At 40.6% G+C, this 14,898-nt stretch overlaps 1 protein-coding gene across 1 annotated transcript in view; it reads right to left on the bottom strand.

The window, feature by feature from the left end:
* Nucleotides 1-14,898, bottom strand: part of Arid4a (AT-rich interaction domain 4A) — a 68,854-nt gene that overhangs the window by 17,335 nt on the left and 36,621 nt on the right. Inside the window, exons 12-19 of the mRNA XM_051195954.1 lie at nt 13,181-13,253; nt 11,921-12,015; nt 11,673-11,770; nt 10,575-10,806; nt 6,849-7,099; nt 4,402-4,599; nt 1,676-1,760; nt 892-1,033 (exon numbers count right to left, since the gene is read on the bottom strand). Of these exons, the coding sequence (XP_051051911.1) occupies nt 892-1,033; nt 1,676-1,760; nt 4,402-4,599; nt 6,849-7,099; nt 10,575-10,806; nt 11,673-11,770; nt 11,921-12,015; nt 13,181-13,253 (1,174 nt within the window). The remainder of the gene's footprint in view (nt 1-891; nt 1,034-1,675; nt 1,761-4,401; nt 4,600-6,848; nt 7,100-10,574; nt 10,807-11,672; nt 11,771-11,920; nt 12,016-13,180; nt 13,254-14,898) is intronic.

Below are 14,898 nucleotides of genomic sequence, written 5' to 3'. Positions count from 1 at the left end.
TTAAAATCTCTTAAATTGCATTGAAAAATAAATAAGGACAAAAAAGTGAAGGGAAATATTTAAGCACAGTAAAATATGCTCACCTCCACCCATTAGTTTCTGCTCTCAACAAGTCTCAGCTCTGTTATCAGGCTGCAGGTGACAAACTGACAGGAGCCCCTGATGCATCGAAAGGTTTGATGCAGAACACAGCACACACTAGGATTCATGGGTTGTTTAAATTCCCTATGACTAAACTAGTTGTGTCTAAAATCCTTATGACAGACTGGCATCCATGTTGATATCAATAAAGTTTAAATTAAAATATACAACAAAATAAGTATTAGCTGCCAATTAAATTGTGAAGTTTTAATCACGTTAGGTTAAAAATTGAGATGACCGGCAATGACTCTTACAAACCAGCTGCATTATTAGGCATGGGCAACATAGCTATATTTTGATGGCTACGTATAATGGTGGTTCTATTACAAGCTCTGTCACCTAGGGACACTGCAGCCCCTTAGTCTGGTAAGAACCCTCTATAACATTTGTACAACGATGAGGCCCTTCTTAGAAGGAGTCCCCAATGGTAAGTGATGCGCATGCATATATAATGTTTTAAAAGTCAACAATCCTGGGGCTGGAGAGATGGCTCAGAGGTTAAGAGCATTGACTGCTATTCCAGAGGTCCTGAGTTCAATTCCCAGCAACCACATGGTGGCTCACAGCCATCTATAATGACATTTGCTCCCTTCTTCTGACCCGTAGGGATACATGCAGATAGAATACTGTATACATAATAAATAAATAAATCTTTAAAAAAAAAAAGTCAACAATCCTGAACACCAAGCCCCTTCTGTTTCATCAACAGAGGTGAGCTGCCTGTCATACTGCCATGAGCATTTCTGGTACCTGATTTTCCTTCACTGTTTGACGTCTTAGATAAACTGTATGGCATGTTTGACGAAAAGGTAGATTTTAAAGGAGGTCTTCCCCGTTTTGACTTCTGCCTCTCTTCATCCCTCTTTTCGTCCTTTTCACTATCTTCTTTATTCTGGGTAACAACAACAAAATGCATGAGAAGGGCCAAGACCTTTCAAAATGAGCATTTCTCCAAGAAAAACTATTAACTCAGTCAATTTAAATGTCAACTCCTAATAGTTTTCTAACCTATCCATATGAATACAACCAGGCCCCCTGGTTCTCCATTTCCTGCTGAGGGAAGGACAGGCATCAGAAACATTTAAACCCTAGGCAGACCTCTACAGCAGGATCTATGGATGGATGGTGTGGCCAAGTATACTGTGGGCCAGCAGACAGGTTGCTGGGGTGGAGGTGGAGGTAAGAGGGAGAACTGTGCATGTCCAGAGTGATGGGGCCCTCGGTGCAGTTCTAATGATGACAACAGCACTGCACATCTGTCCAAACCTACTGAAGGCTTCAAGACCCAAAGTTCTCTGACACCTCAGATGTCATCCCACTCCAATGCAAACTCTGGGCCTTTAGCAACTATAACAAAGGGAGCCCTCTGGTGCAGAAGACAATACCCACACAGGGCAAAAAGCACATCAGAAGTTCTGTACCTTCTCATTTTTGCTATGAATGTGAAACTACTCTAAAACAGTATCTTAGAGAAAAAGACACAACTTGAATAATTCCTGTAGCTATCGTAAGTGATATGGATGTATGAACATACCTTAACTTTCTTCTTTTGTTTTTTCTTTGGTCCACCTTTGTCCAAGGGCCAGATTATCCTATCAGCCTTTACCCATTCATCATATCTTAAAGAAAAAAGTTTAATTTTCACAATGATATCCTACTGTAATACATTCACACACACACACACACACACACACACACACACACACACACACACTCACACACACACTGCATGCTCTAGCAGTGAGATGAAAAGTATGATTCTAGCGTTAGCAGAATTGTAAAGCTCACAGGAACCACCTGATGGTAAAGCATACTAGCGGCTTTCCTAGGTACTCAGTACAGTCACTAGTGATATAGCCACTAACGAAAGGAAAAAAAACCAAGCCCGGCAGTGGTAGTATACAACGGTAATCCTAGCATTTACTGGTGATCCCAGCACTCAGGAGGCAGAGGCAAGCGGATCTCTGTGAGTTCAAGGCCAGCCTGGTGTACAAAGGGAGGTCCAGGACAGCCAGGTAGGTATTTTATACAGAGAAACACTATCTTGATAAATAATTAAATGAATGAATAAATAAATAACAAGAGGAAATATTTATAAGTAAGATTTTGGTAGCTATCTCTATTCCAAAAATTTTTGATATCGGATAATGTTTCAGGAAATGGTTTTTCAGCTGTAGCACCCCGGTACCAGAGCACTTAAAACCTGCACATACTTGAGCCATGTACTTTGCATGTCTCCATGGCGACTCGTTTACAGTGTTACTGAATACTGTAAATAACTGCATCTGTGTAATACAAGAAGTGTTATTTAGTTCTGGATAGTTTAATCTATCTGTCTATTCCTAGTAATGGGAATGTGTAGCTTTAGAGCCTATCCTAGAACTCGCTCTATAGATCAGTCTGGCCTCAAACTCACAGAGATCCACATGGCTCTGCCTCTCAAGTACTGGGATTAAAGGTGTGAGCACCACTTCCTGGCCTATAAATATTTCTTAATTTGGACATTTACTGAGATACCAGGCATTATAAAATATGCAGAGAATAGATAGAACAAGGCCTTGCTTTCATGTCTGGTATAAAAAAACAGATAGACTTTATAATTGAATACAGTGTAAGTAAATACAGTAAGAAAGCTATGTATACCCAATCTAGGGCTGTAAAGAAGAAAGTATCTTGCGCGTGAATTTCCCAGAACACATCTGACCAAACAAAGCACGGGCTCTGTTCCTATCTGGAGGACCCCACGGTGGCCCACCCTGGCCGGGCTGAGGTACAGATGTCAGGCAGGCACCTTGGCAGCCACATCAGGGCCCTCTCACACTTGCAGACGTTCCCATTTCAGAAATATGTCTGAATTATCTCGAAGCTATAAGGATTCTTTGAAAGCCAGAATTGTATGAACTTTTAGCAAGATTTGTGGACAACAAAAGGTCATACAAGTAATCAGTGGGTGACTAAGGAGGATGATGACAGAACCTGAGCACGTGACAAAGGACTACTGGTTAGAGTCATCAAGGAAAACCTCAAAGAAATGAGAAGGGTGGCAGCAAGGAGATATTCTAGCACAAGAGAGCTGCAGAGTGGATGGCTGTGAGCAAACCCGAATGAGTGGAAATGTAGATAAAACATGCTCCCACATTTACCAGGATACAAAGCTCTGCTTAGTTAAAAGACCCTTTAGGTATCATTCTGTGCACTTCACGTGCTAGTTAACATTGGTATCACAATTCCACAACTAATTTATAAAGTAAGAACCCCGAATTTCCCCAATCCAGAAGTGAGGGAACTGAGTCAGAATAGAGCACACGCCTTGTATGCAGAAAAGGTGTGCGGCAATGTGGCTGCATGACAACCCAGAGCAGTCCACATCTAGACACACACAGAAGGCATAAGGGGAAAGCAGAATTTAGAATGGCTAGGCCTCAGTGTTGCTCTAGCTGGTCACACTCTTGTGGCCAGACTGAGCTGTCTTGCCTTGACCGTACCAATTCATAGAGCAGCATTAACAGACAAGTCTGCTCCAAGCCCATGGAGGATCAAAACCAAAATAAGACAACTCCCTAATCATGTCTGAACACAGAAACAACAGGGAACGTTGTCCAAGCCACAAAAATGACAAAATGTGCTTCCTCCCCCTTGCCGACAATGAGTCACTTCTGCTTCTTTACCAATTAAAGGATTAACTTTGATCTAGCCTCCTCTCTTTCTAGGTAAGATTTATTAAGAGAACCAATCATAGAATTACATCAGCCTCCTGACCGTGTGCACACAGAACAAAGACTTTCTTAAACCCACTACATAACAAAAGCTCGAATCTAAGTCCCACCCGGTATGGATTTTAATTACTTAGCCAACTCATTATTACAGTGCTTGACACTGCCTTGACTTCTGATAATGAGAAACAAAGATGCACAGCCAAGAGTGTGGGCCTCACTCCTCACTCTATTCCATGTTTTCAGAGTGCTGCTCTATCCCTAATCCCTGAGGCAGGGCCTGAGCCTTCACAGGCTTAGTCGTCAACCCAGGGCAGTGATGCCCTGCGGTCTCCCCCATTGTATTCTGCCTCCCTATAAAAAAAAAAAGTAATAAACTCAATTGGAAGATCCTGCTGGTCTCTAGTGGGAGACACTTGACAGTTTATAAAACAGTGCAAACATCAAAGTCCTCAAAATTTTAGAACCAATGTGTGCCTTGTAAACATACACAAGGGTTTCCTACAACACCTTTTAACCACATAAATGAACATGCTGAATTGCTTACCTGACATTCCATCCATAATAATGCACCAAGTATAAAACCTCCCCGTCATCCATCTCGGTGCCTTTAATGCTGGCTTCATAAATTTTCTGGGTTTTTCCTCGTCCATACTTCACTTTCACTTTGGTTCCTGTCAGGCAGGGTTCTGTGTCGTCCTCATCTTCCTCCCCTTCTGAGTCACATTTGCTTTCAATGTCTTCCCTGCAGTAAATTACAATATTGATAATGCTACTAATCACTTGAGAATAAGTGACAAGAGAATCCAGCATGGAGAGTCTCTATGACCTATGTTTACCTTAGTGACATGTCAGTGGAGAAGGAGGAGGAGAAGGAGGAGAAGGAGAAGATTTATGGACTACTTGCTAAGGAATTTATTATGTAAAGGTGCACTGTACAGAGGTAAATCCACACTTCTAAAAAGGCCAATCAATAATCACAGCTAATGACGATGCAGTCAGTAATCACTTGAAACAAAAAAAAAATTAGAACCATATTCCCTGACATGACCTTTTGGATTCATAGTCAAGTGCCACCTTAATTGTGAGAATTTCCTAAGTCTATTTAGTAACTTCTTGCAACTAATTGTCTTAAATCTACTTCTGCACAACTGTCCTGTCACTTTGGAGTGGTTCTCAGCAAGACAGACAGTTTTGGTGTCTAAAATAATGAACAATGGCTGCCTACCTTACTAGCCCTGCCTCTTAAGCTGGTTTATGTTTTACATATGAGGCTCCTTACTGAAATTATAACAAAGTGATGGTGAACAGTGCTTTATAGGTTTTTGTTGATTTCCATTTCTAACTCCTCCCCCAGCGACTTTTCTCTCTTTCAATAATTACACAGAAAGGGAACTCATATGAGAAGCTCAGCAGTATTTTGAAAGTGTAACCATAGTGTGTATTGCCTATTAACCTTCTGAACATTCAGAAGACAACTGCCAAGCATGAATGAGGCATGAATGCTTCAGGCGTGGACTTGAGTCTCATGTACAGGGCATCATTTCAGTAGTCTCTAGGCACACGACTGAAGACTTGATAGCTCGTTTACATCGGGAATATCTGCTCTCTAGGGACACTTCTCTTAAATATCCTGAAGAATTCATTCCAAAACACAAATAGAAATCTCCATGATTTCTGAGATAGACTGAGAACAAGTGCTATTTGTGTTTGCATATTCAACTTTTATTTAATAAAATAGAGTATTATCTTTCACATTAAAGACTGAATTCTTTGTTCTAAAATATTTATGCATCAAGTATTTTAGCCACACATTTATTTATACTCATTATTATTAGACCTTACTTTTTAAGTAGCTCACCTTTGCTTAGTGTTTTAACATTTAATACTGTACTCATTAGTCTCAGTTCCCAATTACTTCCTGTTACTTTTTAGATCCTAATGATGCGCTGCTCAGAACTTTTTAAAACTAAACTGCTTCATAGACAACTGCACCAGCTCACATGTCTAAATACCAAGCATCAAGTACCTTTCCCATTCAACAGTTACTACAACCCTAACCGCTAATTCTCCCAAAGGTTTATTTGCAAATAGTGTCAGCTACCATTCGGACACAGCAGGACACTTTCCTTAAATTTGGTTTAAGATTGCAAATTTCTAGAAAACTCAGCATTATGAAATAAAATAACTAAAAAACTGGAAAAAAGCTTCTGTTTCCAAGTAAATATGTTATACTATTACTTTAAAACGTGCCTTTTTTTTACTATCTCAAAATTAGTAAATCCATTTGATCACATGTGCAAAATGGCCCACTTCATGTCATGGTGAGACATTACTTTAATCTGGCTGAACTACCTAATCTCTGGATAGTTTTAAGTCACTTCAATCCATGCAAGTCTAATACATGGAAAAAAAAAGATACAGTTTTCACTCAACAGCAAATAGAATGGACATTAAAAGCTGGAATTTATTGATGAGATGTGGGGCAAGAATGTATTTTCCAAACTCGAATCAGGGGTGCATGCCACTTACTCTAATACAATAACTCGAAAAAGAAAAATGTCTTAAATAAAGCTAACACACAGAAACATCTGCTAGTACTGTGCACCCATGTGTTTGTTAGCTTTCCCACATTGTACCTTTTTTAAAATGGAATTTTTGCTGTCGCTGTCTCCTCTTGTCCACTTCCTCCATTTTCCTCCAGCTCCCTTCCCTGCTGTCAACTGCAGGACCTTTCTTTTGACTGGGTGGCGCAGCCTTCTCTGAGGCCACTGTTTAGGGCACAAGTGCTATTAAAATGGTGCGACCAGTATATTCTCTCCAATTCCGAAAGGCGATACACATCATCTTCACAATGTGTCTCACCTTCATTAGACAAGAGGAATGGAAGTCCCAATAAGAAGACATTCCCTCACACCTGAATCTCTAAGCAGGAACAGAGTGCTGCTGGACCCCAGACAGGCGCCTCTGGAGAACAGACATAAGACAATGTACCTCTCTTGGCTTTTCTCTTCCTCTCCATCTGAGTCTTTCTCAGAGTCCTCATGCCTTTGAAGCCTCCTCTCTTTGTGCTTTGGTGTATTTTTCCTCCCGAGCAGCAGCTCGTTCTCTTTTTTCTCTGCTGTTTCATAGTCATCATCGACATCCTTATTTTCTGAATCATCTTTGATGAATCTGTCTTCTGTTTTCTCTTCTTCTATTTCTTTTTTAATAGAATTTGCATCTCGAACAATTTTCCTCCTCCCCTAACAGAAGGGAGAAGAGCTTTTAGAGAGCTTGATGCTACAAATGGAGAAAGAAAGAGCGGGAAAGACATCTTTACAGCTTCCTCTGAAGCCTCCACAGCAGTGACTACTGCTTCCAGATTGAGATCGGAATCTGAACAGTTAACTCACACGTACTATTCCTTTTGGAAGTAAAAGATTAATCAATATAAATCTCTTAATTATGCCCACCACTACCACGATCCTGGAACACATTATTATACCTGTTCATAAGGAAATTCTTTTCTCCTAGGGCTGGAGGTATAGCTAAGGGGGAATGGAGCCCTTTTCTAAGTGTAAAGCCCTGGTTTCAGCACCTCGCACCCCAATAACCCCCATAAAGTCTCTGCTCCCAGTATTATTTCATTCCATTTTGTTTGGCAGTGTTGGGGCTCTGCACGTGTTTAGCAAAGCGCTAACTATGACTTAAAACTATTAAGTAAATTATCTATACACCAATGGTAAAATTTCCTACTAATTATGTTGGACTGGCAAGATGAATCACAGTAAAGGTACATACTTGCCACCAAGCCTGAGGACATGAGTTCAAGACCTATCTGGATTCACATGATGGAGGGAAAAAGTAACTCCCATAAATCATCCTCTGGCTTTCACATGTGCACGTGCGTGCACACACAAAGGTTTTTAAATAAAATGTTTACGTTATTAGTAATAATCTTCATAAATCTACCCTGTAACCTATGACTTCTTTGAAAGTTCTGTGATCTCCAATCTTATTGTTTATTGAAAAATCAAATATCAATATATCTTATAACAAAAATAAATTATTAGCATACTTATGTGTTGTTATGCTTTAAGGAACTAATGGCAACAATGTCTAAAAAGTGAAATTTGGGGCTGGAGAGATCACTCAGTGGTCAAGAGCATGGGCTGCTCTTCCACAGGGCCCAAGTTTGGTTCCCAACACTCTTATCAGTGGCTCACAACTGACTGTAACTCCAGCTCCAGGAGATCCAACATCTTTTTCTGGACTTTTTGAGGGTATCTACACACAAATGAAACATATACATACACATAAAAGCAGACAAACTAAAGAGTGAGACTTGGTTGAGCCTATATCCAGAACATTCACCAGGTCACAGGAGGCACTTGTCCTGTTTCCAGTAGTCTCTACCAAACCTCCGGCATGCCAATTGACTGTGAAACTGGTGAGCCTCTTTAAGACCTTCTGAGTTTCCTGCAGGTCAACCTAATATGATGGCAGAATACTTCCCTCCTCTACTTGTAATTGGGAGGGATTTAGAAGAAAAAGAAAATAAATAAATGAGGAGCTGGGGAGGTAGCTCAGCATGTAAAAGTGCTTCAGGATCTGAATTCAAATTCCTTGCACCCACCTCAAAAAAATAAAAAAAAAGGCACACATGTACCAGTAACCCCAGTGTTAGGGAGTGGGGGAAGGGCCGGGGAAAAGACAGTCATGTTAGTAGGAATTGCTGGACACTTCACCTGGACACTACCAACTTCGGTAGTGAGAGAACACGTTTCAAGGGACTAAGGCAGAGAAGGGCAGAGTAAGGCATCGACCACCTCCTATGGCCTCTGCATCTGCAGAGATGTGGGAATAACTGCTCCCTGCCAACAGTTGAACAGGCATGGTATAGTTCATCCCTGTAATCCCAACACTTGAAAAATGGATGCTGGAGGGTCAGAAGTTCAAAATTATCCACAGCTATATAGTGAGTTGTGTCTAGCCTGAATTATATGAGTTCCTCTCTAAAACTAAAATAAATAACAAAACTTAAAAAAAAAAGAACTTTAGCTTACACATTGCATGAAATTCACAAAAAGACTTCATTTATTTGATAAAAGAATAGTCAGTCTAAAACCAGGGTTTTAGCTGGGCATTGGAGGGGCACGCATTTAATGCCAGAGCTTGGGAGGCAGAGGCAGGTGGATCTTTGTGAGTTGGAGGCCAGCCTGGTCTACAAAGCTATTTCCTGGACAGCTAGGGCCACACAGAGAAATCCTATCTGGAAAAAAGTAAAACTAAACAAAAACCAGGGTTTCTGGGAGCTGGAGACATGGGTTCAATTCTCAGCACACACATGGTGGCTCACAACTCTGTAACTCCAGTTCTATGAGATGCAGTGCCCTTTCCTGGCCTCTATGGGCTCCAGGTAGTCATGTGACACACAGACATGCATGTAGTCAACCACCAATACACATTAATTAAAATAAACAAACCCTTTTGAAAAAGAGAGAAAAACAATCCCTCCTCCCACCAAAAAACAAAACAAAACAACAACAACAACAACAAAACCCACCACAATTTCTGAACAGCAACAAGAAAAGGTAACTTCACTTTTCTTGGTCATTAAATATGGCTTCATCAACAAATAGAATACATTAAGAACTGAAAGCCAGGCATGATGGTGCACAATGCCTTGAATTCCAGCTCTCCAGAGGCAGAAATAAGCAGATCTTGGTGATTTTAAGGCCAGCATGGTCCAGGACACAGAGACACATAACAGAGAGACCCTGTCTCAAAAAATAAACACAAAACCAAAAAAGAACCAAAATTCTTTGAGCATGTGGCAACCTGTAAATTAATAAATCATGTTATGTAGCCATCACTTGGCATGGATCAGAATAGTGAATGGTAGTCCTTCATAAAACTGCAATCAATGGAGAAAAATACAGGGGGCGGTGGGTGAGAGTGTACAAGAATGTGTGTGTGTGTGTGTGTGTGTGTGAGAGAGAGAGAGAGAGAGAGAGAGAGAGAGAGAGAGAGATCAATGTACACACAAATAAAGCCATACAGTATGCACATGGGTTTACAGTTTAGGTAGGACAGGAATTATCAAGAGGCAATTAACAACTTAATGAGCACTTCCTCAAAACCAACATCCTTGCCTTCTGGGCAAGGATGCAACTCTGGGGCAGAACAGATAAGGACCAATGCAGATACTCCAGATAAGAGGAGTGAGAAAGGAGGTAGGTAGCAATTGCAACTACAGCAACCAGAGCAGATTTCATCGTTTTATCAAGAAGCTTGAAGAAGAAGAGTACATGGGGCTGAGCCAGATGACTGGGACTTGAGCAGACTGTCCCAGAAAGACAGTGGATTTTGTGAGGGAGTGTGTTGTTTTTATCCGTTTGGTTTCGTTGTTTAGGACAGGGTTTCATGCTGTGGCTCAGGCTGGCCTGGACCACGCTGTGCAGACCAGGATGAAGGCATGACAAGCCTCAGCGGCCTCTGGATGCTGAGTGCCATGACTATAGGCATGAGTCACCATGCCCCATGAGAAGGGGCTTTTCAAGCAGAGAAAGTAAGATGTGTTGTACCTCAGGAAAGGTCACTACAAAAAGATAACAATGTTGCAACATTACTAGGAACATAAACTAGGATTACTGCATAAATTTTTGCATATGCCAAATGTCCACAATAAAACTTTTAAACTAATGCTTCAAATAGAGAAAGCTACCAAAAACTCACTCTTGGAGACTGTAGTTCGGCATCCTCTCTGTCGCTTTCACTGTTTGAATCAGTATTCTCCTCGGGCTCACTCTTCACCTCCATTAAAGGCATTTCCTGGTCCACTTTTACAGCTTCTTCCATTGATTCCTCAAAGTCTTTTTTTTCCACTTTTACTTTTGGTTCATGGTGGTGAATAGTCCTGAACTGAATATTTGCAGAGCGGCAGTACTCCTCAAAACCATAGAGATATCTAAACACACAATGTTTCATCTTAAGAAAGCTTAGTCTTTGCATTTATCACGAATATAGGGTAAATAGTAAAAACCAAGCCACTTAAAAAGTATTCTTTGTATGTCAGCAATCTCTGAATGCCTTTGATACAGTTAAACAAAGGTACCATAAGCTAAAATATTGTCCTGAAAACATGAGACTTACAATTTAACAGAGCCACCCTAGAACACTGCTATAGTACAGTGGTTCACAACCTGTAGGTCATGACCGCTTTGGAGGTTGAACGACCCTTTCACAAAAGTTACCTAAGACCAATAGAAAACACAGATACTAACATTATGATTCATAAGGGTAGCAAAAGTACAGCTATGAAGTAGCAGCAAAATAACTGTATGGTCGGAGGTTACCACATGAGGAACTGTATTAGAGGGTCGCAGTATTAGGAAGGTTGAGAACCACTGCTCTAGAACATGTATGTAACCAAACTATAGCCTATGAGTTGCAACTGCAGATGAGCACCCCTGTACCCCAACTTTAAAGAGGAAATCAGCATCACATGGGGGATGGGGAAAGTAGGCTCTAAGCTCTGCTACCGTTCAGTCACAGGTGTCTCCCAGCCTAAACTTGAACACGTATGTTTGTTTGGAGTATTAATGCATTAAAAGGAGGCTGTTCCCTTTAAATGTTTCTTTTTATTACTTATTTATTTAGGTTTCTCAAGACAGGGTTTCTCTGTGTAGCCCTGGCAGTCCAGGAACCCTCTGTAGATCAGACTGAGCTTGACCTCACAGATCCTTCTGCCTCTGCCTCCCAAGTGCTGGGATGAAAAGTCTGCACTACCACACCCAGCTGACATTTCTTCTTTAATGAAGCTGGACTACTTACTTTCTATAAGCAGTTTTTACATTGTAGGAAGCAGCTGAGTTCAAAATTGGAATGCCAAGGTCCATATAAATTTGCTTCCATACAGCACCACTATCAATCTGGAAAATTAAGGTTTTGTTAACAATTGTCAAAGGAAAAATCACTACACTAGCATTCTGTTGTTCTTTAAAAATCGCCTATGTCAACCCAACATCAAACAATCAAACTCATCACACAACCACATACTTCCAGAGCACTGTTATGCTTACCTTGTCACATCCCCCCTGATGATAGACTAGTCTAAAGAGCTTGAAGAGATTGAGATCTTTATAGCCCAAAACAGGTGGTTTGTTGATTGGAGTACCTTTTTTAACGTCAGAGGGGGGGAAAAAAAGCATTTAGTCAAACGAAAAATATGAATTTAAAAGAAAAGATATTGACTTCCAATTAATCAAAATCCATTCATTGGGGGTGTTCATTTAAAGGTCCTTAAATCACCTAAGACACATCCTTCCATTGTCATTCAAGTTACCTCTATACCAATGAAAAGGCTAACACTAAGTTAAACCTTGAGACTGCTACGTGTGGCCAGCATTGCTGTGGCTACAGCATGAACAAATGAAGCAGGAAAGGAAGGCTATGGCTCCATCCTTCCTGCTTTAAACATTCGAACAGCTGCATGTGTTTCTCTGCAGGGTTACTTCTCAAAGCCACAGAAGGGCCAGGGCCAAATTACCTGAGGATTTTCTAGGATTTAAAAAATGTCAGAGTTTCTGTCAACTGTCAACTGGGGAACCGGCATAGGACTGACTAGGATCTCTAAACACAGGTGACAATGGTGTGGCCTGGGCAGTATATGAAGCCACTGGCAGCAGGACCAAGATCCAACTCTAATGCACAAACCGAATTTGTGGAGCCGTTCTCTATGGAGAGCTACCTTGCCCAGCCTAGGGGACATGGGGAGGGGGGGTGCCTTGGTCCTGCCTCAACAAGGTGATGGGACAGACTTAGTTGACATCCTAAGGGAGGCCCTACCCTCTCTGAGGAGTGGGTGTAAGGTGAGGTGGGGGGGGAGAAGTGGGAGAGGGGGGAGAAGTGGGAGAGGGGAGAGGGGGCATTGGGATTGGAGTGTAGAAAAAATGATTTCTGACAGTTCTATTTCTTCTACCTTTATGGCATTCCTATTCCACCCACTAAGAAAGAGACTGATGTCCATTATCTTCAGCTTGTGGAGATCAAGGGTTAGGTAAGTTTACAGCACTGCCATTGTAATAAATGACTACACAGTAACATCATGACTGGTCACTTTCTACTTCTATTTTAATCTTTTTATAAATACAAGGGAGACCAAATTGAATTATGTAAATACTGATTTCCTATGTATTCTACTTAAAATAGTTGGCTTGTATTTCAAATATTTAATTACCATCAGGTATAACTGATTCGTAAGCTTTCACTGAAATATAAGGCACTCCTAATACAGCAGAAACAATGTGCATGGCTCAAACAAAGCCATAAAAATGGCATACCTCTGTCTTCCATAAACTTATAAAGCTGTTGGAGGAAGTTGTCCCTCTCTTCAGGATCAAGTTCTTCCTCAGGCTGTAAAGGCAAGCACAGTGAACAGAAAGAGATACAATGTTAACTTTGTATCCAGAACCCCGGTAGTCACATTTTATTGCTTTGGCTTTTTTGCTATTCTGAGGCTCAAATTCTAAAACCTCCCAGAGGCTAAAACAGTGCTCCATCGCTGAGAACACCCTGCCCCCAGCTCACATTCTGATAACAAAGACCTGTAGGCCAGGCTATCCCCTTCATCCTACCTCCCACCTGACCCAGATCATCAAGTCAAGATGGAAATATTCCAAAATGCAGCAAGAGGATTGTTGTTATGTCATTTGACTTTATTTGGAAAAAAGAATTGTCATACGGCTCGTACAAATATATTGGGAGATGAGCACAATAATGACAAAAATGTTTTTATATAAAACAGTGTCACTGAATGAATATAAGCAAGTTATGAAGTCAGTGGCAAGGGTTTTTTGTTTAGGTGAGACTTTTGCCCCAGACCACATCAACCCCTAATTTCCCCCTAGCCTGGCTTTCTCCACTGCTTTTCTTGGATGGCCTCTGCATCTGTTACTGTAATCCTTTAAAGCATTTATAAACAACATCATAGGCAATGTCAAAAGGCTGGACGCTCCTCACCTCTGCTTCCAATTAAAACAAAAAGAAGTGTTTGTTAGCAAAGAAAGTTAACACAGAATTACATAGGTGTGTCTGTGCACTTCTACAAACCACCTACCTAAGTGTTCTTACTCAGTTATTGTATAAATCTAATATTTTCCTATAATACTATTGTGGATTAAATAAATTATCCTTGGGATGTCAAGATGAGCTCAATTCCTGTGTCCCACGTGGTGGAAAGAGAACTGACTCCCACACGTTGACTTCTTACTGTCACACGTGTCATGGCACACACACATGCACACACACACACAGGTAAGTTTATAAAAATAAAACATCTGGTGATAGGTTACCTATCAACAAATATTTATAATTTTTCTGATTTTGTTTCAAGACGGTAACCTCAGCTCTTCCTGACCCTCCAGCTGTTACCTCCCACATGCTGAGACTGTAGACATACACCACACCTGACTTTTAGAAATCATTTAAAATTCAGCAGTACTGTGGAGAAATTAATAAAATACTAATGTTTCTTCCAAATAAAAAATCATGACTTTGGAAGATAGCTTTACTGTGTTTTAAGAAAATAATTCAGACTTTTTGCATTTTAAAAACCATGTTCAGATGAAAAACAACGTTCAGGCAATAAATACCGATTGTTCAGTGCACAGAAGGCAATAGGCACTTTAAAACCTCATTATCCTTTAAGATTTTTAATAGCTAATACTATAGCCAGGATCAATGAACATGTAGTCGATTAAAATACATAATAAAATCTAGGAGGCAGGCAGATCTCTGTGATTCCCAAGCCAATCTGGTCTACATAGTGTGCACATAGCAGCAGAGCTACATAGTAAGACCTGTTTTAAAGAAAAACAAAAGTAAATAAAATAAAGTAAAAGTTGTTCCCCAAGACGAGGAAACAAATTCATCCCACTGACTACAAATGGGCACAAATAAGGCTTTATCAAACTATTCTAAGTTCTTCACAACTGAGTTTAATTTTTACAGAGTAAAAATCGATAGCTTAAGCCGGGCATTGGTGCCACACCCCTTTATT

The sequence above is a fragment of the Phodopus roborovskii genome, unplaced genomic scaffold, assembly GCF_943737965.1.
Source record: "Phodopus roborovskii unplaced genomic scaffold, PHOROB, whole genome shotgun sequence".
Lineage (NCBI taxonomy): Eukaryota > Metazoa > Chordata > Mammalia > Rodentia > Cricetidae > Phodopus > Phodopus roborovskii.
The sequence above is the reverse complement of the archived record's forward strand: the minus strand, read 5'-3'. Positions and strand labels throughout refer to the sequence as shown.